The sequence below is a fragment of the Paramisgurnus dabryanus genome, chromosome 9 (assembly GCF_030506205.2).
Source record: "Paramisgurnus dabryanus chromosome 9, PD_genome_1.1, whole genome shotgun sequence".
Taxonomy (NCBI): Eukaryota; Metazoa; Chordata; class Actinopteri; order Cypriniformes; family Cobitidae; genus Paramisgurnus; species Paramisgurnus dabryanus.
The window spans coordinates 36,395,946-36,418,114 of NC_133345.1; the positions used below are offsets into that span (position 1 = coordinate 36,395,946).

The 22,169-nt window shown below is 38.1% G+C and overlaps 1 protein-coding gene across 1 annotated transcript in view; it reads left to right on the forward strand.

Annotated features, from left to right (window-relative positions):
- sema3d (sema domain, immunoglobulin domain (Ig), short basic domain, secreted, (semaphorin) 3D) overlaps window positions 1-22,169 on the forward strand; it is a 62,969-nt gene that overhangs the window by 26,669 nt on the left and 14,131 nt on the right. The window contains exons 4-17 of the mRNA XM_065283543.2: window positions 2,064-2,126; window positions 2,289-2,414; window positions 2,879-2,972; window positions 3,940-4,068; window positions 6,283-6,425; window positions 9,986-10,100; window positions 12,081-12,150; window positions 12,283-12,427; window positions 12,914-13,136; window positions 14,503-14,591; window positions 14,686-14,727; window positions 15,780-15,937; window positions 17,641-17,705; window positions 17,858-17,994. Of these exons, the coding sequence (XP_065139615.1) occupies window positions 2,064-2,126; window positions 2,289-2,414; window positions 2,879-2,972; window positions 3,940-4,068; window positions 6,283-6,425; window positions 9,986-10,100; window positions 12,081-12,150; window positions 12,283-12,427; window positions 12,914-13,136; window positions 14,503-14,591; window positions 14,686-14,727; window positions 15,780-15,937; window positions 17,641-17,705; window positions 17,858-17,994 (1,599 nt within the window). The remainder of the gene's footprint in view (window positions 1-2,063; window positions 2,127-2,288; window positions 2,415-2,878; window positions 2,973-3,939; window positions 4,069-6,282; window positions 6,426-9,985; window positions 10,101-12,080; window positions 12,151-12,282; window positions 12,428-12,913; window positions 13,137-14,502; window positions 14,592-14,685; window positions 14,728-15,779; window positions 15,938-17,640; window positions 17,706-17,857; window positions 17,995-22,169) is intronic.

A 22,169-nucleotide genomic window follows, 5' to 3' on the forward strand; every position in this document is an offset into this window, starting at 1 on the left:
TCAAGGTCAAAGGTCAGCCCTGTGCACGCTAAGCGCTTAAGCTTTTTATAACATTTGTGCACAGACAGGACCTCCATCACTTTTTATCTGTATGTGGACCCTCGTCTTTAAACCTTAACTCAGAACGTATGAACTGTACACTATAACAGTTTCATTTGTATCGCCTTTTATCTGTTAAATACACAAGGATAAGACTTTAAAAACCTTCTTTAAATCGCAGCATAATCTCAATCTAAATGAAAGGATGGTTAATTACAGTATCTTTATGGTATGATTCCTTGAAGGTTGTTATTGTAAACACTTATACTGACTATTTAAGTTATAAGTTAAAGTTATAGGGCCCTATCTTGCACCCAGCACAATTGACTTTGTCAGTGACGCATGTATCATTCGTATTTTGCACCGGCGCACAGCGGGTTTTTCCCTCCACAGACGCGCGTCAGCAAACTAGGGAATGAACTTGCGCTCCCTGGGCGGTTCAGCGCAAAAAAGGAGGTGTGTTGCGGCGCAAACCATCCCTGATGCTATTTTGCAGTTTCAAAAAACAATTGCGCCACTGACCAAAAAAAAACTAGTCTAAAGTTAGTGGCGCGTTGCGCGTGGTTCATTATGCTTTTTTAAGGGCGCATGCTTGACCATAGTGTATAGCGTGCACAATGCGCACACACTTTGCTTATCTAATCTACACAGATGCAACAGTTATTTTTGCACATCATAAATTGTTACAATAAAAAATATTAACACATGAGATAAGGAAAAACATTGTGGTGAGCATTGTGGTGATAGTTTTTATTTATTTTGTGTGGCTGCGTTAAAAATTTATCATGCAAATAACGATTAAAATATTTTCATACGTTTGTTATGTGGCTGTATTACATTTATTTTATGTACATAATAAATAAAATGTTTTCATAAGAAACCTTAATGTATATGAACTTGATTTGTAAGTGTACTTTGGGGTTGGACCTTGCTTGCGTTTCTTGGGTCCGATTTCAAAGCCCCCAAACCCTTTCAGCGGTGAGGGTGGACGCAGATCTGTGTAGGGGCAGATCCACCTCCCGTTACATGGCGTGCCCGATTTATGCTGGCAAGCTTGGGATTTCCCCCGTCTCCTGACATCATTGTAGCGCTTGGCGCAACGATGGGGATGCCAGCTGATGAGACAATTGTGGCTATTTCCTCTCACGCCTGTTTAACCTACGCTGGTTTGGGCGGGTTTCTCCAATCCCCATACAAAACAACTTCTCTGTCTTTGACTGCTCTTACAAGAACGTCGGTCTCCTCGGCTGTGAACCGCTCCTGGCGTGCGCCTGGTAAATCCGTCATAATAAAAGCAACCCACCATGGAACTTGTGCCCTTGCGTTTAAAGGCGGAGTCCATGATGTTTGAAAGCCAGTGTTGATATTTGAAATCGCCTAAACAAACACGCCCCTACCCCAATAGAATCTGGACCTTCTGTTGATAGACCCGCCCCACACATACGCAACCCGGCATTTGATTTGATTTGATTGGCTATAAGTGTGTTTTGGTAGTCGGCCCGTCTCCTTTTCCAAACCGTTTTTCAAACATCGTGGACTCCGCCTTTAAAGGGAATGTTGGATAGCGTTCTGATTGGTTTATTTGACGTTACGCCCAAACCACACCTATGAATAATGAACCTACTTCAGACCAACCCCTTATTGATTTGCGCCTGGCGCAAGAGTTATTTCTCCCGCTGGGAAAATAGCAACAGCGCCCAAGATCCGCCCACAAAGTCACTTGCGCTTTGCGCTTCGCACTTGCGTTTCAGATAATTAAAATAGGGCCCATAATCTATAATTACCCTCATTTACTACCATTATAAAGCTTGGATCAGTCAGGACATTTTTGTAATATAACCGCAATTGTGTTAATCTGAAAATAGATAATTATATACATCAAGGATGGCTTGAGGGTAGGTAAATTGTCATTTTTGGCCGAACTTCCCCTTGAAGACTGTAGCCCGGCCAATTATGATAAAAGCTACATTAATAAAGTATACAAAACCCTAATATTACCTGTATTGTTTGTGTTTCTCTTGTAGATGAGTTGGCCCGCTCCGAGAGACAGGGTTGATATGTGTATACTGGCCGGCAAAAACCCTCACGTAAGTATCAGTCAGAATAACGCACATTTTAACAAACAGTCTGTTCTTTTAAATTCACACCTTTCTTGTGAAAAATGCATTATATAAAATAATTTTTTCTCAGGTATGTGTCCTGTTACTCTTGTGTTATACATACTCACATTCATTTTCTCTCTTCCGCAGACCGAATGTGCCAATTTCATACGAGTGTTGCACAGTTTTAACCGAACCCACATCTACGCCTGTGGCACCGGAGCTTTCCACCCGAACTGTGCTTTCTTAGAGGTCAAAGGCTACAAAGAGGCAAGGGCTTACGCTATTGACCTTATTTCCTCATAGCCAGATGATAACATTTCATAATGCTGGTTCAAACCTGTATGCTTTCATATTTTCAGCAACATTTAATAGTGACCCATATTTGTGTAGGTTCAGGAAAAACACCATAAAGTCAATGTTTCATAAAACAAAACATATGATTTCTGAGGTGTGAATTGGTTGATCTGGTTCACAAATTGATATGAAAGATTCGTTCATAAATCTGATCCAGCAGTAACTTACGAATGCAATGGTCCTTTTAATTGCTGTTTTTGTCTTTGGTGGGGTTGATAGATGTCGTCACAATTTACTGTGGTTTCAGGGATGAATCTGCCTAAAATAATTCCCCGTAAATCATGACTATATTTTTATTTTACGTCAACTGTTACATTAAGGAGTTTGAAGCTGTAAGAAGTCTTATCCTTTAATGTTGTGTTTTATATGCTGTATGGTTGCAGGACAGCTGGCTTTATCTTCACGGAGGCAGCGTTGAATCTGGTCGACTGAAATGTCCTTTTGATCCCCGACAGCCTTTTGCCTCGGTACTGACAGGTGAGACTGAATCCAAAATATTTTTTTGTTCTCTAAACAGAAACTTCTGTGAAGCATTTTACCTCTTTAACATGCGATGGGCTCTAAACCAAGAAAAATCAGGTTGCTGTGTTCTGTTTGCAAGACATTTGTTTCAAGTTAAAATGACCTTTATGTTTCCAGTGGAGTGCTGTAGGGAAATGGCACACCCTGTCAAATCTACCAGCTGTAAACATTCCAGTTTTCCAATTTTTTCCCCATTTTGTATGGCTTGTATTTTAAGGTACCTGTACAGCACAATTTTTCCAGCTGAACAAAATGTGATTTATTATAGCAGTTTGTCATTAGAGATAGACGTCCTACTAGAAGTTGGATTGCTATAATGTTGAAAGGCCATAAAATTTAAAAATACTAGGTTACAAAGTTCATCATTTACTCATTCATATTTCAAAGTTATTGTCAAGAAATTATCTTATTTATTTGACAACAGCATGATCAGGTATGAAGATCCAAAGAAGGTAAAAAAAAACATTAATATTGTATTTCCTTTGGAGGTAAGTCAGCGAGTTCACTCATTTTTGGGTCAATCCCTCAAACAGTTGGGTGTATTTGTTACACTGACATACATCATTTTGAGGAAACAACCTGGACAGATCGCAAATTCCCTTCAATGCTATTCAGAGTTTCTCCAAACCGCAAGCATAGAAAGGGTGGAGGTCCAAACAGCAAATGATAACCGAGATAAAAATCACTGAGTGAGTCTAAAAGCATGATCTATAAACCCATTTTAGTTGACATGGATATGCAGATTTTTCCTTTTAGGACAGCTGGATTTGTATATATCAAATGTGAGATAGCGAGAACATAAGAGAAAATTAAGTTCAGTTTAGTTTTATTGTTTCAGCTGTCGGTCAGCCGTAGTAAGCGTGCCTTTTATTGCAGTCATACTGACCCTGGTGCTGTGTTTACTCATTTTCTCTGTTTTCAGATCAGTATCTGTACACTGGCACAGCGTCGGATTTCCTGGGGAAGGATAGCACGTTTAGCCGCTCTCTAGGCCCAACCCCAGACCAGCAGTACATCCGCACGGACATCTCTGAAGATTACTGGATCAACGGTTAGTCTTAAACACCCGTTTATTAAATTGAATTTAGAAATACAGCAGGGGAAATAAGTATTTGACACATCAGCATTTTTATCAGTAAGGGGATTTCTAAGTGGGCTATTGACACAAAATTTCCACCAGATGTAGCCATCAAGCCAAATATTGAAGTCATACAAAGAAATCAGAATACTTAAGTATACAAGTTGAGGCATAATAAATAGTGAAATGACATAGGGAATAAGTATTGAATCCACTTTATTTAGTACTTTGTAGAAAAGCATTTGTTGGTGATTACAGATTCTAGACGCATCTTGATGGAGAGACCAGTTGTCTGCATTGCTCTGGAGTGATTCTGGCCCATTCTTCCACACAAATGGATTTTAAATCTTGAAGGTTCCTTTGGCCTCTTTTATGAACTTTGATCATCAGTTCTCTCCATAGAGAGAACAGAATTCAGCATTCTGAAAATGCACCTCCATTCTTATCAAAATGCACCTCCATTCTTATCAAAATGGTTTTCTTGAGAGAGTTCTTTGCTTTTACCCATCATGAAGTCTTTCCTGTGTGCCTCTTGGGTAATAAGAAGCCTTTATAGGACATCAATTAGGACTAAAGCAGCTGATATCAATTAGTACTTATAGGGTGCAGGGTTTCTCTCTCAATACAGATTTCAGGTGATCTCTTGGCTTTCTATGCCATTTTGCACCTAGTTCTCTTCATGTTTTATACTCCTTTCCTGTGTAATTTCACTTTATTTATTATGACTCAACTTGTATACTTAAATGTTCTGATTTCTTTGTATCAATTCAATAGTTGGCTTGATGGCTGTGTCATTTCACTTTATTTATTATGACTCAACTTGTATACTTAAATGTTCTGATTTCTTTGTATTATTTCAATAGTTGGCTTGATGGCTACATCTGGTGGAAATTTTGTATCAATAGCCCACTTAGAAATCCCCTTACTGATAAAAATGCTGATGTGTCGAATACTTATTTTCCCCGCTGTACATAGAAGACACTTTTATTGAAAGCAACTTAAAAAAGCTGGCACAAACAATGGAGCGATTCGTCTCAGGGTAGTAATAGCATGAGAAGTTCTACACAAAGTTACTTATAGCTTACAGGTTCAGTTTTCAGGTTCATATCAAAACTCAAATACATCTTATCTATATGGCAAAGTTTAGATTCTTTAGATGTTTCATTTTAACTTCTTACAACCTTTTTACAGCTAAGTGAACTGTTTGTTTATAGACCGGGCCTAGGACAGCAGTGTTACCTATGATTATGCCACAGAATGGGCGAAACCAAAGTCAAAGAATATATTTCGATGGCAAAGACAAGGTCATTAATTTGCCACACTCTCTATTTATATTTATAGTCTCATGAAAAGTTATTATGGCACTACAGGGTGCCATCTTTGAGGTGTATTACCAATTGCGATATATAACCTGCAAGATTAATAGAAATGATCCCTGAATCATAATGTTTGATGGACCGGTTTATTTCCTCTGATAAATCGCCTGGTCAGACCTGTGCCAGTTTGTACAGAAGATCGATTGCTGTTATTAACTCAACTCCAGGCTTTGAGATCTATAGGCTACCCATAAAAAGTGTCATGTAACTCGTAAATATTACCTTTGGATTCCACCTCTTTATTTCCGTCATGAAAAAGCTTAATGCGATACAATATCTTTTGCTGATGCATTGGCATTGCTACAGAGGAATCTTTTTGCTTGTTTTGGACCCTGAGAATAATAATGCTTGAATCCTTCATAGACATACCACCCAGTTGCTGGCACACCTCTTGTTTTATTTTCTGCCCTCTTCATTTTTCTCCTTTCAGTCCTCTCCTGCATTTATCTGAGTCCCACATAGAGCGCACTCTTTATTTACTCATTTAGTCATGGACCGTCTTGGGCCCACGCTTGGTTTAAGGAAGCGATTTTCCAGTTGCTGATGCAATTTAATGGAGTTCAAACCCATCCTGTCTAACTCCCCACATTAAACAACCATTAGAGGTGTGCTCCGAGCCAAAAAAAAACTAAATGCCTCTTATTTTACTAAACAGAGGGATACAGTGGGTCACACATGCAGTGGGTATAAATAAGTGCCTTAGCTTAACTTAACAGGCTTCCAGATTTCTGTAAATCTTATCAAGGGATTGGTGGATTAGTATCAGTTATAAATTAGAGCTAACCGGCTTTTCTCTCTCTTGTTCCCACAGAGGGCAAGTTTATTGCTGCCCATCCCATCGCAGACACCTACAACCCTGACGATGACAAGATTTACTTCTTTTTCCGAGAGGCGTCCCGTGATGGAAACACAAAAGACAAAAGCGTTCTGTCTCGTGTCGCTCGTGTCTGCCGGGTAAGCGGCCCTCATCTTTTTGATCTTTGACTTCCCCCCATCTCATAAGATTAAATGCCCTCCTCCTGGGAAGGGAGGTTTCCTTGTTCACTCCCTCTTGATGTGATCTACTGAAATGAACCAAACCACTGCCGTCAGGATGGGTTAATCATCAGAGGTCGTGCTGTGTAGTTGCTGCCCATATCATTGTTCATAACGACACTGGAAATCCCTCTTTCAGGCAAATAACAGCGCTTTGTTGACTCCATTGTGTACCTCCCGTTGTTTAACCACAGTTCATGAAGCCTAGAGGCATTAGACAAATACCGCCCATTAGTCTTTTTGTGCATTTTATTACATTTATGCATTTGGCAGACCCTTTTATCCAAAGCTACAGTTTGCATTTTATCTATTTATCTTCCATGGTATCGAACCCATGACCTTTTGCGGTGCTAACACAATGTTCTACCAGTTTAGCTACAGGAAGATATGTTTGCCCATAACAAAATAAAGTTATATTATATAGTTTACAGTGCAAATATATTAGGAGCCAGTTTCCAAACAAATTCCAGATTTTAGCATCCTTATGGGAAACTTTATGAAGGAAATGAAAGAGTCATTTTTGCATAGATTTGAACAATGAGATCCCTTCACAAATGCCCTTTTCACATTAATGGAGTGTGTGAATGATACATCTTAAAGGGGACATAAAATGAAAATCAGACTTTTCCATGTTTAAGTGCTATAATTGGGTCCAAAGTGCTTTGATCAACCTAGAAAATGTGAAAGAGATCAACCCAGTAACTTAGTTTTGGTAAACCATTCTCTGCAAGCATGTGAAAAATGGGTCATTGCAATTTGGCTCCCCTTGTGATGTCAGAAGGGGATAATACAGCCCCTTAATCTGCACTATCCAACAACGACACTGCCATTTAGTGCAGTTATCAGATAATTTGCACTTTAAAGGACACACCCAAAACGGCACACCTACAAAGTGGCAATTTTAACATGTTATAATAAAATATCTATATGGTATTTTGAGCTAGAACGTCACATACATACTTTGGGGACACCAAAGATTTATTTTACATTTTAAAAATGTCCCCTTTAAAAAAATAGTTCACCCAAAAATGCAAATTCTGTCATAATTTTTTAATTCTCATGTAGTTCTAAACACAAAAGAAGATATTTTGCTAAATGATGGTAAGCACACAGCTGATTGTAACCATTGACTTCCATAGTAGGAAAAGCAAACACAATGGAATTCAAAGGGTACCGTCAACTGTGTGCTTACCATCATTTAGCAAAATATATTCTTCATCATTTATCACAACACTTCCATAATATTTGTTTTCCTACTATGGAAGTCAATGGTTAAAGCAGCTCTGTGCTTACCATCATTTATTATCAAAATACCTTCTTATATAGGGTTAAAATCACATGAGAGTGAGTAAATGATGAATAATTTTTTGGGTGAACTATCACTTTAAGTAAATTTTGTGTTACCTTCCACATGTTTGTGTTAACATGTGGTACCTTCCCAAAACCTTAATTAACTCATTTCCTAAACTTGCCTTATGTACGGTACTTTGTTCAGTGGGGTATGAGCAAATGCCATGTGTTTTAAACAGAATCCATGTGGATAGACAGTAGGCGCTTACATTTACACAAAGAAGCAGTGTTTAAATCAAAGTTTTATTGGGAAAACTCATAAAAGTCATTAATGTGCATTTTTTCTTTTATCGTTTAAGTAAGTGGATGTCATTGTGTTGGGTGTACCAATCAAAGATATAAAAGCTAAGCAGTGTATGTGAAGAGTTTGGTTCCGAAACGCAATAAATCTATTTCGACTAATTTGGGTAAAAACTTGTTTTCTATACCAAGAAAGTGTAAATGAAAACCACTATTTTCTGTTACAAACTGTCACATGGCATCTTTAGGTTATAAAAACATAAAAAATTAAACTCTACAATTTAATTTTCAAAGATTGATATTAATATTGATTATTTTTTCACAAAATGCAATAAATGCATGACAATTTTTTTAAATGCTATAAATTTATTGAATCAATATATAAATGTGCATTTATCTTTGCCATGTTATATTCATTTAGTTGACTAGTAGTATACACTGATTAAAAATAAATAAACATTAAATGGGATTAATCAAAACACTTACTTTGTCATATTAAGAACACTGTCATTGCTGCTGTCATCCTTGGGACGTCGTTGCTGAACTTTTTTGACAGCGATCAGTTGTAAAATGTTTTGGTTCGCTCGATTTTCGTTGGCTTCGCGTAAAATAATGGAAAGTTTTTTTATAAGATCCCCTGGGGTCAATGTGTTAGCATGACAGAAGCTTGATGCTGTCGGCTTACTTTTTTCCACTTCACAGAAAACCACTACAGGTTTATCAGGCCATCAAAAGTATTATTTTGTTTTTGTTTGTTTGTTGATCACAAAGTACAAAGTAGATGAGGAAAACTAAGATTCGGTGTGTATTCAACGCGCCGCCATTGTTGTTTACAGTGCATGGAATGGTGCGCTGTGATTTGTTGAGCGGATTTATTGCATTCTGCAGAGAAGGAGGAGTGGCGTTTATGGCGTTTTTGGAAAAATGGGAGACAAGATAACAGAATAATACGGCGGATATTGGATTTTGCTTAAAATTAACCTAATACAATACTGATTTTGGCGGTAACTAATTTTTTTTAAAATGGCGTTTATTGCGTTTTGGAACCAAACTCTTTTTTCAAAAATTAACCCGACTGCCTGCAATTTTGAAAACCTGCCAAGATTGGGAGCAGTTTGCTTAATGTTGTAGACTCATCCTCGCAGGCTGTATGCTATAAAAATTCCAAGCTCTATTGCAAAATTCTTTGTCTGAAGCGGGTGGGTTTTTATAGCTTTAGGAGTGAGCTGTAAAGCCATCTAAGGCCAGATTCTTCACTGGATAACTGGCCTAACACTGGAGAGGGCAACTTTGAAGATTAGAGAATTTAGAAAACTCCACTCCTAAACCCCTTTTAGTTCTTTCTTTCTACTTCTTCTCAAGTGTCTGTGTTATTCAAAAAGTATAAAGGAGGAGGCAGAATATGTTTGCTGCTTTAATGGGTGTGGATCAAATCGGTGGAGTCCTTTGATTAAACCCTTTTGGCAAGGCGATTCATTTAAGTGTTCTCAGCATGAATTCTCCATCAAAGACCTCTCGGTGCTCTATTGTGTGTTCAAAGATATGCAAGCCTGTTTTCGGAGAAATAATGGAGAGGGTCGGTCGTTATATTCACGTTATAAACTCACGTCCATCTTTCTTTATAAATCGTTCTCTTCTACTCTTTGTGTGTCCATCTTATGTGTGCCTCTTGGGTCTGAGAAGTTAGTGGTTTTCTGTAGTCGCACTTTTTTAATTGCTGTAAATAAGTCACGCTAATCGGAGGCAGGTGTACACCTCTCACCATTGAGCGTTTGTTTATGAAGTCTGTAAAATAAAAAAGTAATGAATTTCTAACATAATACATATGTGCTGTCAGATTGATAGCTTTCAGATTAAAAGGTGCTCTTTGTGTGTTTGTGTGTGTGCAGAATGATGTTGGCGGTTTAAGAAGTCTTACAAATAAATGGACCACGTTCCTCAAAGCAAGACTTGTGTGTTCAATTCCTGGACCAGATGGAGTAGATACGCACTTTGATGAACTCCGTGAGTGATGTGTTATGTGTTTTCTCTCTTTTCCCTCACACGGGTTTGTTTCTTTGTAATAGCGACTACACCTCATATACTTGTAGTGATATCGTACCATGCTTTTTAGGGGTGTCCTCGACTAAGGATTTACATATTCGAATCAGAATTTTCGAATCTTTCCATAGTCAACCGATAGTCGAATCAACTATGTTTGTGTGCATGGGTTGGGAGGGGGCCAGACCAGGTACAAATTGGTAACTTTTATTTTCTTTCACAAGCAGCACACATAAACAACTGTCTGATAAAGTGACCAAAACTGTCTTTCAAGTAATAAACGAAGACAAAACTGACGATGCATTTATATATATATTTTTTAAGGTAAAATGTAAGGCAACATTTGTTTAATTATTCCTCATAACATTTTAAAGCCACGATCTACAGAACATCACACAAAAATACATTTTGATAACTAAACTTAAAAAAATAACAAAGGTGATCCTGCCTTGGAAACTCCGGCTACAATTAAGTGTTTTTATTTAATTTGGAGATAGCGCGTCAAAGCAGTCATGACCAAAAAAACCCGACAAATGAGAAATGACAAATAATTTGTGATTGTGACTGTAAATGATAAAAACTAATCTTTATATACAATTCATTAAACTTTAATTTATAACAAGAAAAACACTGAAATTAATGATTATATAGACACTACGCGTTATTATTTAGCACAGAAATACCTGCTTGCTTGCTTTGACTTTGATCATCTCTGTATTCACTTTAGATACAGAAAGACCGGATGATATTATTTATTTCAGGAATCTCTTTGCTATCATTTGAAAGTGAACACCGACCCACCATAATATTAAATCACAAGAAAGACATTCGTGTCAGGCAGAAATAGGTTCGGTGCAGATACTAGTTTCCGTTTCATCACCGAAATAAAAAAAACGGCTTACCTGTTTTGTAGTTTAACTTTAAGATAGACAATATATGTTTTAAATACATTTTAAAAACTTATACTCGTCGAAAAACATCCGTTTTTTAATGTTTAGTTTGATGAACTCCTAAATATGAGACGCAGAGCACCTAACCTGTTCGGCTAAATTACATGCGCAAGCATGGCCAGCACGCAATAGCGCAACATCGATACAACGAAAAGCTATCCAAAATTTACATACTTAAATTAGATCGGAATTTACGTTTATAATAAATACATTTTTTTTTTATAAAATAAGGTCAGAAGTAACAAAGTGCAGAACAAATATGCAAAATGCCTCAAGTGCACGGAAACAAAACACAAGCCAAATAGTTAAATCAGATAACCCAAAGTGATTTATAATAAAATAAAATATAGAAATTATTAAAAGAACGAAAGACATAGTTTAATTTGCCAGCTTTGTCTTTTAAATGTCGAAACAAAGAGGCAAGGCTTTATTAACACAGACCTCTTATGGACGTGAAGCCCGGTCACAGGGGTTGTTGGATTTATTAACGCATTTTAAAAATATTTATTGAAAGCTGCTACTTCACATATTATTTGCAGCATTATCATAATATGCAGTATATTAATATATTGTGAGAAAGCTGTTATATGTGAAATCAGATAATGTGTGCACCCATATACGGCTAAAATTAAATGATCCTCATTTCATAACACATCTGCGACGATTCGAATCAGGCTTCTCCTATCGATGCATCGAATCTTCGACTATTCGGGGTCACCCCTAATGCTTTTTATATTTTTCATTTTATAAATCTAACCCTCATGCAAACAAACCTAGTGACTTAATTGTATTTTAAAATAAGCTATTTATAAGCTTATATATCTCAAGTTGGTTTTTGAGATGTTTCACTTTCATTTGTGAGGACATTTCACAAGTATGTCTGCACTTACACTTGTGTGCCTTTTCTGTTCTCTCTCACAAACAAATACTTGAAATTCATCAGGGTTCTTGGCATTGTAAAGAATACAAAGATGTATTTGTGTGTGTTTTGCAGAAGATATATTTCTGCTCCCTAGCAGGGATGAGAGAAGTCCAATGGTGTACGCAGTGTTCACTACCACAAGGTAAAAAGTCAATTTCTGCTCTTATCAATATTAAAGGTCTTGGTTATATCAGGCTTCAAATGTAAAACTTTTGGTGATTGTTGACTATTATAATTGTTAAACAAATTAAATGTGTGTGTGTTGTGCTCTCAGTGCTATCTTTAAAGGATCAGCTGTGTGTGTTTATAACATGGAGGACATCCGTGCCGTGTTTAATGGACCATATGCTCATAAGGAGGGTCCCGACCATCGCTGGGTGGAATATGAAGGTCGAATCCCCTATCCACGACCAGGCACTGTATGTAACTCTCTTCCTTTCTTTTTTTAAACTTATATTTTAGGGGCTTTATGCCTTTATTTGGATAATTTTAGTAGAGAGTTTACAGGAAAGTGTTGGGGGGAGATAGGGGAGCAGGATTGGCAAAGTACCGCAAGGACCAGAAACGAACTCGGATCGTTGTGAGCACATTGACGCTATTTATCAGCACACTAACCACGAGACTATCAGCGCCGACTCTTTCTTTCTGTCTTTAACTTTTTCTTAAAATGATCAAAACCTATGTAGCATCACCTAAAGACCTGTAGCATCACTGACTCTGTGAAGAGTAATATTTTGCCACTAGAGGGAGACATAAGACAATATATGTTGTATATACCTTGTATATTTCAAAGAGCTGTTTATTCAAACACTATATTACAATGATGTGATGTCTCTTTAGTATCAATATGTATTTGTTAATAACTTTACTTATATATTTTGTATGTTTTTGTTTTTTAAACATAGTGCCCAAGTCGGACCTATGATCCTCATATTAAAACCACTAAAGACTTTCCAGATGATGTCATAAGTTTCATACGAATGCATCCGCTCATGTACCGCTCCGTCTACCCGATGACGGGCCAACCCATCTTCACCCGTATCAACACAGAGTATCGGCTCACGCAGATCGTTGTGGACCGTGTGCCTGCTGAGGATGGACAGTATGCTGTTATGTTCTTGGGCACTGGTAAATGCAAAGAAGAAAAAAAGATGTTGGATTATTATTTAAAATTATTATTATTAGATGAGAAGTAAATCAGACTTTTTGATATTATGTGATATTATTTACATGTATTAATGCAGTGGTTCTCAAACTTGGGGGCTTGCCCCTCCTGGGGAGTGTGAGATGGTGCCGGGGGGCCTCAGCTTTTACATTTTATAAAATACATAAATTTATCATAAATTCTGTGTAATGAACCCTCAGAAAAATAAGGTTACTAACCAACAGCAGTTCATTATATTATTTTACCCTTATGTGTTGTTGGGGACGTTTTCATCCAATATGGGTTTTTTTTAGTCTTACTTTGGCCACAACTTTTTCTGTGTTTCGGCAAATGGAATGATTTTTGGTGACAAATCTTATATTGACACATTTTTGGGGAAAATGCTTTGAAATTTTTCAAAAACTCAACAAACACTGTGGGCAAATTTAATACCCTTTTGTTTGGTTTGTGTATGAAACATCCACTAAACTGCTGTAAAAATGTATCAGATTAATATTTTTTATTATTTTTTGCATAAATCTGTTAATAAACATCAGTCCCGAATAAAACTACCAAATGTCTACAAAAAAAAATCCATTCTTTTTTACTCTTTAATTGCCAAGTTCATAAGTGATGTCACTGATTTTTGGGAAAACACACACAAAATGACAGATTTTCAATATAAAAAGTGACCAAATGTCATTATAATGTAAGTAAATGTGTCAAAACAAGATCATTAACAGTAAATGAGGGAGAAAAAAATAAATCTGGTGCGGCATAAAAACTAAAAATGCATCAAAGCCAAAGTTTTTACTAATCTTTGACATGCCCAAGATTGTGAAAAAGGTAAAAAAAAATTAAGTCCATAATCACTTTTTATATTGAAAATCAAGTCATTTTGTGTCTAAAATCAATGACATCATTTATGAACTTGGCAATTAAAGAGTTAAAATCCTGGAATTTTTGTAAACATTTAGTAGTTTTGATCAGTACTGAGGTTTATTAACAGATTCATGCAAAAAATGTGTAAAAAAAAATATATTAATCTGATACATTTTTACTACCACGAAAGTGTAGTGAATTTGAACAATGTACAAGGGTTAATATGCTTTGTTTAATGCAAATTGTATGTTTGAGATTGTCTTAAGTCATGAATTTTCTTTGGGTGGGCCACACAAGGGATGCACAAGGGGAAGCATGCCAAATAGTTTAAGAAACATATTAATGTACGATAAAATGTAGTAAGGCTCAATCAAGTTTTAATTTGTTTAAAAACCAGCAGGGGGCAGTAGAGCTTGTTTGTTTGAGAGAAAAACATGGAGACTCAAATGTGTGCATCTGTTTGTACAGATACTGGTTCGATTTTAAAGGTTGTCAGCATCACACAGGAAAACTGGTCCACGGAGGAGATCATCTTAGAAGAGCTTCAGGTGTTCAAGGTAAAGGTCAACAATGTACACACACAGGAATCATTCAACAACTAACTTTAAACAGATTAATTAACTCATTCACACATTCATTTCTTGCTTTCAGAACCCCACGCCTATCCTCAACATGGAAATCTCCTCAAAGCAGGTAAGAGCTTCAAAGTTTCGTCACCTGAAAATACAAAGAAACACATCTATTTTGCATTCACCATTACTTAAGAAACGCTCAAGCGTTTATCAGCAAGCTGTTTTTGTTTCTGGGGTTTCACAGGAATATTTATCATGCTTTAGCAACTGGATATCTGGAGGTTCCCAAGACCCGTCTCAGGATTGATGTGTTAGGGGTTCTTTTGTTTAGCTTTTCATTATCAGCTTCACGATAACTATGTTGCTTTTGTTCTTGTGCCATTCCTTTCATTTGTCCTTCACATTCCCATTTGTCTAATTATTTTCTGATTGTCACCGTTAAGATTGCAGTTAACCCAAAACCGTCTTTCTCCCTTTCACTGCATACTCACAACCATAGATAAAAATTCAAGGACCTAGAAAGTTTTTGAAAATATAAATACATAGATACAGGTCATTAAAAGTGCTTGAATCTATTTTATGCAAGACGTTTTCTGGAAAAAAAATCCATATTATTCCCTGTAGGATAATATCATTAACATTCTAGACTTTTGAAGCACACGTAACTGTAACAATGTATCTTAAAAGGTAACATGATGTAACCTTGCTCTTACTTGAAATGTGTCCCCACATTTAGTCCTTGAATTTGAGGGTATTGGACCTAAAAAGTCCTTAAAGGTCCTTGAATTTGAAGTTAACTAAGGTGTGTGAACCCTGTAAATCAACCCAAAAGGTCAATTCTTTTAGCATTTTCTCATCTGTGTTTTATGGACAAATGTTTTTTCACATATTTAATAATCGAGGAAATTAGAGTAGAGACAGGACGTCAATATTCTGCTGTATCTTATTTAGCACAGTATAATGCAAAACCTAACACTGCAATATTTCCAATACCTTTATTATTCTGTTATATACAGTCACATGTACACATGCTGTTTTTAGAGGACAAAAACTACTAAAGAAACTGCAAACCAACGACATTTACTGATAACTCTATTAGAGAGTTCGCTCCAGTAAGCAGTTTTTTGTCATTGCGTCTGGTTTAGCACTTTGTGTGTATGTGTGTTTGTGCAGCAGCAGCTGTTTGTTGGAGGAAGCGACGGGTTGGTGCAGGTGGCCATGCACAGGTGTCATATTTACGGGCAGGGTTGTGCTGAATGCTGCTTGGCTAGAGACCCATACTGCGCTTGGGACGGCACCCAGTGCTCCAGATACATACCAGCCTCCAAAAGGTAAAACAATAATAATAAGCACACACAAACCGACAAAGCCATTGTCCCAAGAAGTCGATACACATTGCTTTTTGTTTACTTCACACACAAACATGTCCTGCTATCTCTGAGATGTGCTCAGCATGCAGTTTCATGCTCCAAGGTGTCCAAAAGTTAAAAGAGAGAGAGAGCTTTGCGATGCCCTCCTACTGACCTACTTCTCCAGGGCGAGTTGTTTCCTGGAGTTCAGCACATAGGAGAAAATGATAAATATTTGATTTTCCTTTGCCATAGGGCGTAGTGGGAATGGACTGGACAGGCAAATTGATTAAAGTTGCTTTGTTGTTGAGATGATGTATGTGAGCTGCCAGAGAAGTTTTCTTGCCCTTTCTCTCCCGGCTTTCCGGTTCGCCACTGACGCAAGGAGGCCAGGTCAGTCCAACAGAGAGAGAGGGAGAGAGATACGGTAGGGAAAGAGGAGGACAGTGAGACACTCGGAGGGAGAGAGGATTTGTTAGGATTTGTCAGATGGCCGTGAGAGTTTCACATTCATCATTGTTTGTTTGTCATACTACAGAAAGAGCTGAGGGTGTTTTGCTTTTCTACAGTCGCACTTATCCGTGCAGTTGCAATGAAGCTGTCAAGCTTTAAAGGAACACTCCTATATTTTTTGAAAATATGCTTATTTTCCAGCTCCCCTAGAGTTTAACATTTGATTTTTACTGTTTTGGAATCCATTCAGTTGAACTCCGGTTCTGGCGCTACCACTTTTAGCATAGCTTAGCATAATCCATTGAATCTGATTAGACCATTAGCATCGTGCTAAAAAATAACCAAAGAGTTTCTATATTTTTCCAATTTAAAACTTGACTCTTTTGTAGTTGTGTACTAAGACAGACGGAAAATTAAAAGTTGCGATTTTCTAGGCTGATATGGCAAGGAACTATACTCTCATTCTGGCGTAATAATCAAAGACTTTGCTGCTGTAACATGGCTGCAGCAGGCGTAGAGATATTACGCACTGCTCGAAAATAGTCCCCTTGATTACTTTCAATAGCAAGGGACTATTTTCAGGCGCTGCATGATATCATTGCGCCTTCTGCAGCCATGTTACAGCAGCAAAGTCCTTGATTATTACGCCATATCTGCCTAGAAAATCACAACTTTTAATTTTCCGACTGTCTTAGTACACGATGTAACCACAGAAGAGTCAAGTTTTAAATAGAAAAAAACTCTTTGGTTATTTTTTAGCGCAATGCTAATGGTCTAATCAGATTCAATGGATTATGCTAAGCTATGCTAAAAGTGGTACCGCCATATCCGGAGATCAGCTGAATGGATTCCAAAATGGTAAAAATCAAATGTTTAACCCTAGGGGAGCTGGAAAATGAGCATATTTTTAAAAAAGTGGAGTGTCCCTTTAAAAAGGACATAAAAGCTTTCTGTGGTCCATACAACCACTGAAGTCATATGTTATATTTGTGTAAGGAACAGACTAAATCTAAATATTCATAAAAATCTTGTGCTGTGAAACGATTTTCGAGTCAGCAGGTTGAAACCTATATCTGACTGCTTGTGGTCATTTATGTCTCTGTAAAAAAAACTGAGTTTCCCACATAAACACATACTTGTATAGTTTGGTCAGCAGTCCTTGGCACGCTGTTTAGGGTCTGATTGATCCAAAATAGGTCCTTAATCCTTAACTATTTTATGCGCACTTACAGGAGGGCCAGAAGACAGGACATCAAACACGGAGACCCATCCAGCCATTGCTGGGACACTGAAGATGGTAAGGATACACGTGTGTGTAAAGCAGAAAAGCACTTAAAGCACTGCTTTGTTTTAAGATGATGCATTGTCCTCTGGGTTTCACCTAATGGACCTAAATAATACCTCGTCTGACTACTCTCTGTCTTTATCTCCCCTTCTCTCTCACGGCAGTATTGGGGAGGAATATGGAGGAGAAGGTGTTGTATGGAGTAGAGAGTAACTCCTCTTTTCTTGAGTGCGTTTCTAAGTCCCAGCAGGCCCAAATCCGCTGGTTCATACTGAAGCCAGGAGCCGACCAACGTCAAGAGGTACTTGCACTAACATACATCTAAATTGTTACGTGTGTGTGTGTGTGTGCTTGTGTGGCACACTCTTGTGCTGCCTTTCAGTAAGATTTTTGCAAATTTATGGTGACTTTATGTTCTTAACATTTCCATAATGTTGTAATATAACAACAGTGTTTGAAAGAACACTGCAAGCAATAAATCAGATTGCAAACATGCTTTTGGTAACAATGGACTTGGAAATAAGCTTGCAATGGATTAAATGTAAATTTTAAATGATAGATGCTGATTTCCAGCACAATTTGTCAGTGTTGTAGTCGAGGCCACCTAAACCGAGACCAAGACTCTCTTAAATTCATGTTTCTGTATTTACATGGTACATGAAAAATACCATTGTACATAATAATAATGAAAAATGTTATAACTTGCTGAATAGTGCGCTATTAACAATATGCAATATCATAATGCTTTAAGTTTCTAAAGTATATTAAATTATAATAAATGATTATTAACCTTTATACAAAATGTATCACTAAAGTAGTGATGTGAGCAGTTGGCCACATCCAGTGAAATGAATGTGTCTCTATGGCCCTCTGCTGGTCAAAAAGATTTATTCCTAAACTGTAAGTGTTTTATGTACAAAAGTACTTCTCAAAACACAGCATTAATGTATAGATGGGAAGTAAACAACAACAACAACAACAACAAATGATATATTATTTGTAAAAATGTATCCACAAGTTTCCTGCGTCAAAGTGGGCGCTTTTTTAAATCTTTGTTAGTTTACTATCTAGTTTTTTTATATCTACCATCATCCACTGTCTATGTAATATACAGAATACTGTAGGTCTGTAGGTATATCATCATGTTTTCTGTCATAACAGTGTGGTTTTAGTCATTGGATAACCTTCAGAAACTCTCAAACCCCATGGTGCTTTAAAAACATAGATGTTGCATAATTCAGATGATCATATTTCTAAACAATGCGTGTTGACACGGAGAACTCAAACTGTGCTGTTGGTAATGATGAAAACCGCCTGGGGTTTGTGAATTAGCAGATTTGGAAAACACAAACATAGAAATATAAAGGAGAGCAAGATGGTCAAAAAAAAAAAAACAATCAGTGTGTCCCCATACCCTCTATCACTATTCCCTACACCAGTTCACTAATATAGTCCACTTGATTGAGTGAATGAAAACGAGTAAGTAAATTCGGACACTAAGTGGCATAAGCGATGCGGGTGCCATCTTGTGTCAGGACGCGGGAGTTCATTTTGCTGGAACATTGTACACCCATTTTTGCAGTAAATTATGGGATTGAGTAAGTGCACTTGATAATGTCCATTATAAATTTGGACACCACTTAAAAATGTCTGTCCCCTTAAGTAGTGCACGTTTTAAGGGTATAGGGAGATATTTCGGACACTGCCAATGATTGTGTTATATTTGCGCTGCCTACTGCTGTGACATCATACAAGTGAGAGCGTTGTTGGAATGCTATACATCCCCATACATTCATTTATTTCTCAGTCCGCCACAAAATTAAAATTGAGAACCGCAAATAGATGTTTGCACATTGCGTTTATCACTACCTCTGTCTCACATGACAGTTTCTGTACAAACACCCGTGGCGTCAGTCAATGCACTCCGCTGAGCCTCATTTAAGTTGCATAAGCATAAATGCGGACGTCCACGTTGCGAATGTGCCACTACAAACTGCAAGTCTGGAAGAAACTGTTATGGTGTTCCTAATTGTCAACCTGTGGATGTTTTTCATCACTAAAAAGGGAGTTTAGGAACTTACAGCAAAGCACAGATGACAACATGTTTACTAGAGACAGCGCAAGCTAGCACAAAAGTAAAGCTAATCTTTTACATTACAGCGATGACGCTGGTAGTGACGATTCTCTCAGACCAATCAGTGATTTTCAGTGTTTTCGCATCACATTTTCCTATCAGCTCGGGTCGCTTGGAACCCCAACCGAGGTGGTACTAAAAAATGTATCGGGTTCTACGTACTGCACCCAGTGAAAAATCTCCCAAAAGTAAGCTGACCCGACACAAACCGTGGGGTACTATGCAATGAAAAAACCCAATTACTGGTGTCTTTGATACTGTATGGTCACTGTATTGTGCTGAGGGTGTAAAAAGCAGCCCATGTGACATAAAATATGGTTGTGTGTGTGCAGCTGAAGTTCACAGTGCAGATACAGAGGTCATTCTAACCTTGGCCATTTGGTTTGTGTGTGAGACTCTTGTCTTTATCGGCTATGATGAATAGATGGGGGCCAAGGCCTGACTCTGGAATGGCAGATCAGCATATCCTTTTATTGATCCATCTCTACAATAAATAATCCCAAGAGGATAGCATCTATACGTGTTTAGGGAGGCATGAAGGTCAGAGCACAAACTCCTTATTGGTGGGGAGATTCAAGACGAAACGCACAGTTTCCTGCTTTCAGAACTATCCCGAAGTCCCACGTCTCAAGTAAACATGTGCATTTGTTTTGTTTTAGTTCTCCTTCCTGCTTTTCTTCTCAGTCTCTTTATTTCTTTCTATCTGTCCTTCACACGGAACAAAACGACAGACTCCCTGCCGCCCAGCTGTTCAAAACACCTGCAGCACACACATTACACTATCTCACACCTGTGGTGCAATCTTAAAATATCACCCCCACTTCGGCTCGTAAAAGACAACAGTAAATGATAGAAGAGAAAACAGAGTTTGTTTATGTGAATGTTTATTGGAATGCTTGACCAAGTTAATACAGATATCTGCTTGCGGTAACAGAAATGAATGCTTTCTATTAGACACAGAAACAGGACTATGAATGTGAATTGGAAAGAATGCCATTTACACTAATAGTTCACGTGCTGTTTTAAATACTTATAAAATATATTTTTAAGGCTTTAATAGCCAAAAATGCTGATGAGGAATCTGTCAAAAGCTATACTTGTCGTGTCAGAGAAGGGTGCAAAGGCTGAGGTGCCAATAGGAGCTTTCGCACTGCTTACAGTAGTTCGGGTACTAATTACCACAACGAGTATTCCAGAGGACTAAATATACTCTCGTACCATTTTCCCGATTACGATTCCACTGCCAGTCGGGACTCTGAAGTGATGTACTAAGTGACGTACATTCATTGGTTGCCAAGTCATGGGCGATACAGAAACATCCAGACAGCAATTTGGCCCCAAAAATAAGGTTTTGTCCCTATAATACACATTTGCAAATACCTTCACACTGTTGCCACTTTAAAGAAAATGTGGCTGCTACACTGCAAAAAAATATTTTCAAGAAAACAATTTCTTAGTATTTTTTTTTTTTTTTCAGTAAAAATATCTAAAAATTCTTAAATTAAGATGCTTTGCCAAGAAAATAAGTCTAGTTCCCTTTCAATACGGTTCACTTCGCATTGCGTCAGTTAGCTGACGCTATGGGGGGGGAAACTCCTGTTTACTCCGTGACTGAAGCCTATTGGTTAACGTCTGTACAAAGTACAGACCAATGACGTTTGAACCCGCGCGCGGGAGGAACGCGTCCTTATATAAGCGCGGTTCAATCGTCAGGAGCTCATTATTTTCTCCTTCAGCGCGAACCTCTCGCTGCTCCGAAGAAAAAGAAGAAGCCTTACCTCGCCGTTGACAAAAGCCCTGCAGCGGAGTCCAGGCCTAGCGTCTTCCCCTGCCGTTTTCCGGCTGAGAACCGAAGATAGCAGAGTCCAGGTCTAGCGTCTTCCCCTGCCGCTTTCCGGCCGAGAACCGAAGATAGCCTTCGCTTGCCGTGGTTTGAGCCCTGTGCAGCGGACACACGCCTGACGAGGTCTCCCCTGCGGCCGCCCGGTAAGATCAATATTTTTAATATAAAGGCTATAAGCTAAAAGAGCAGGCGCTGTTGTAATAGCGTCCAGCACAGCGGCTCTGTGAGCCTCTCTGCTATGAATTTCCTCCGAGCGCGTTACCGGTCTGGCACCTCCCACGCCGGGACCGCGCTTATGCTTTGGTTGTCTTATCCATGTTTCGTGCTCCCCCTGCTGTTCCTCTCTCACCGGGATGAACACACGGCGAGCCATGAGACTAGATGGATGCATAGACAAGCACACACGGACTAACCCCCCCTGTGTTCTGTCACACCGCAACCGTTCATGCTTACAGAGTCCCTTCGCTCCTCTTACATTCAGTGGCGAGATCTCTGGCAC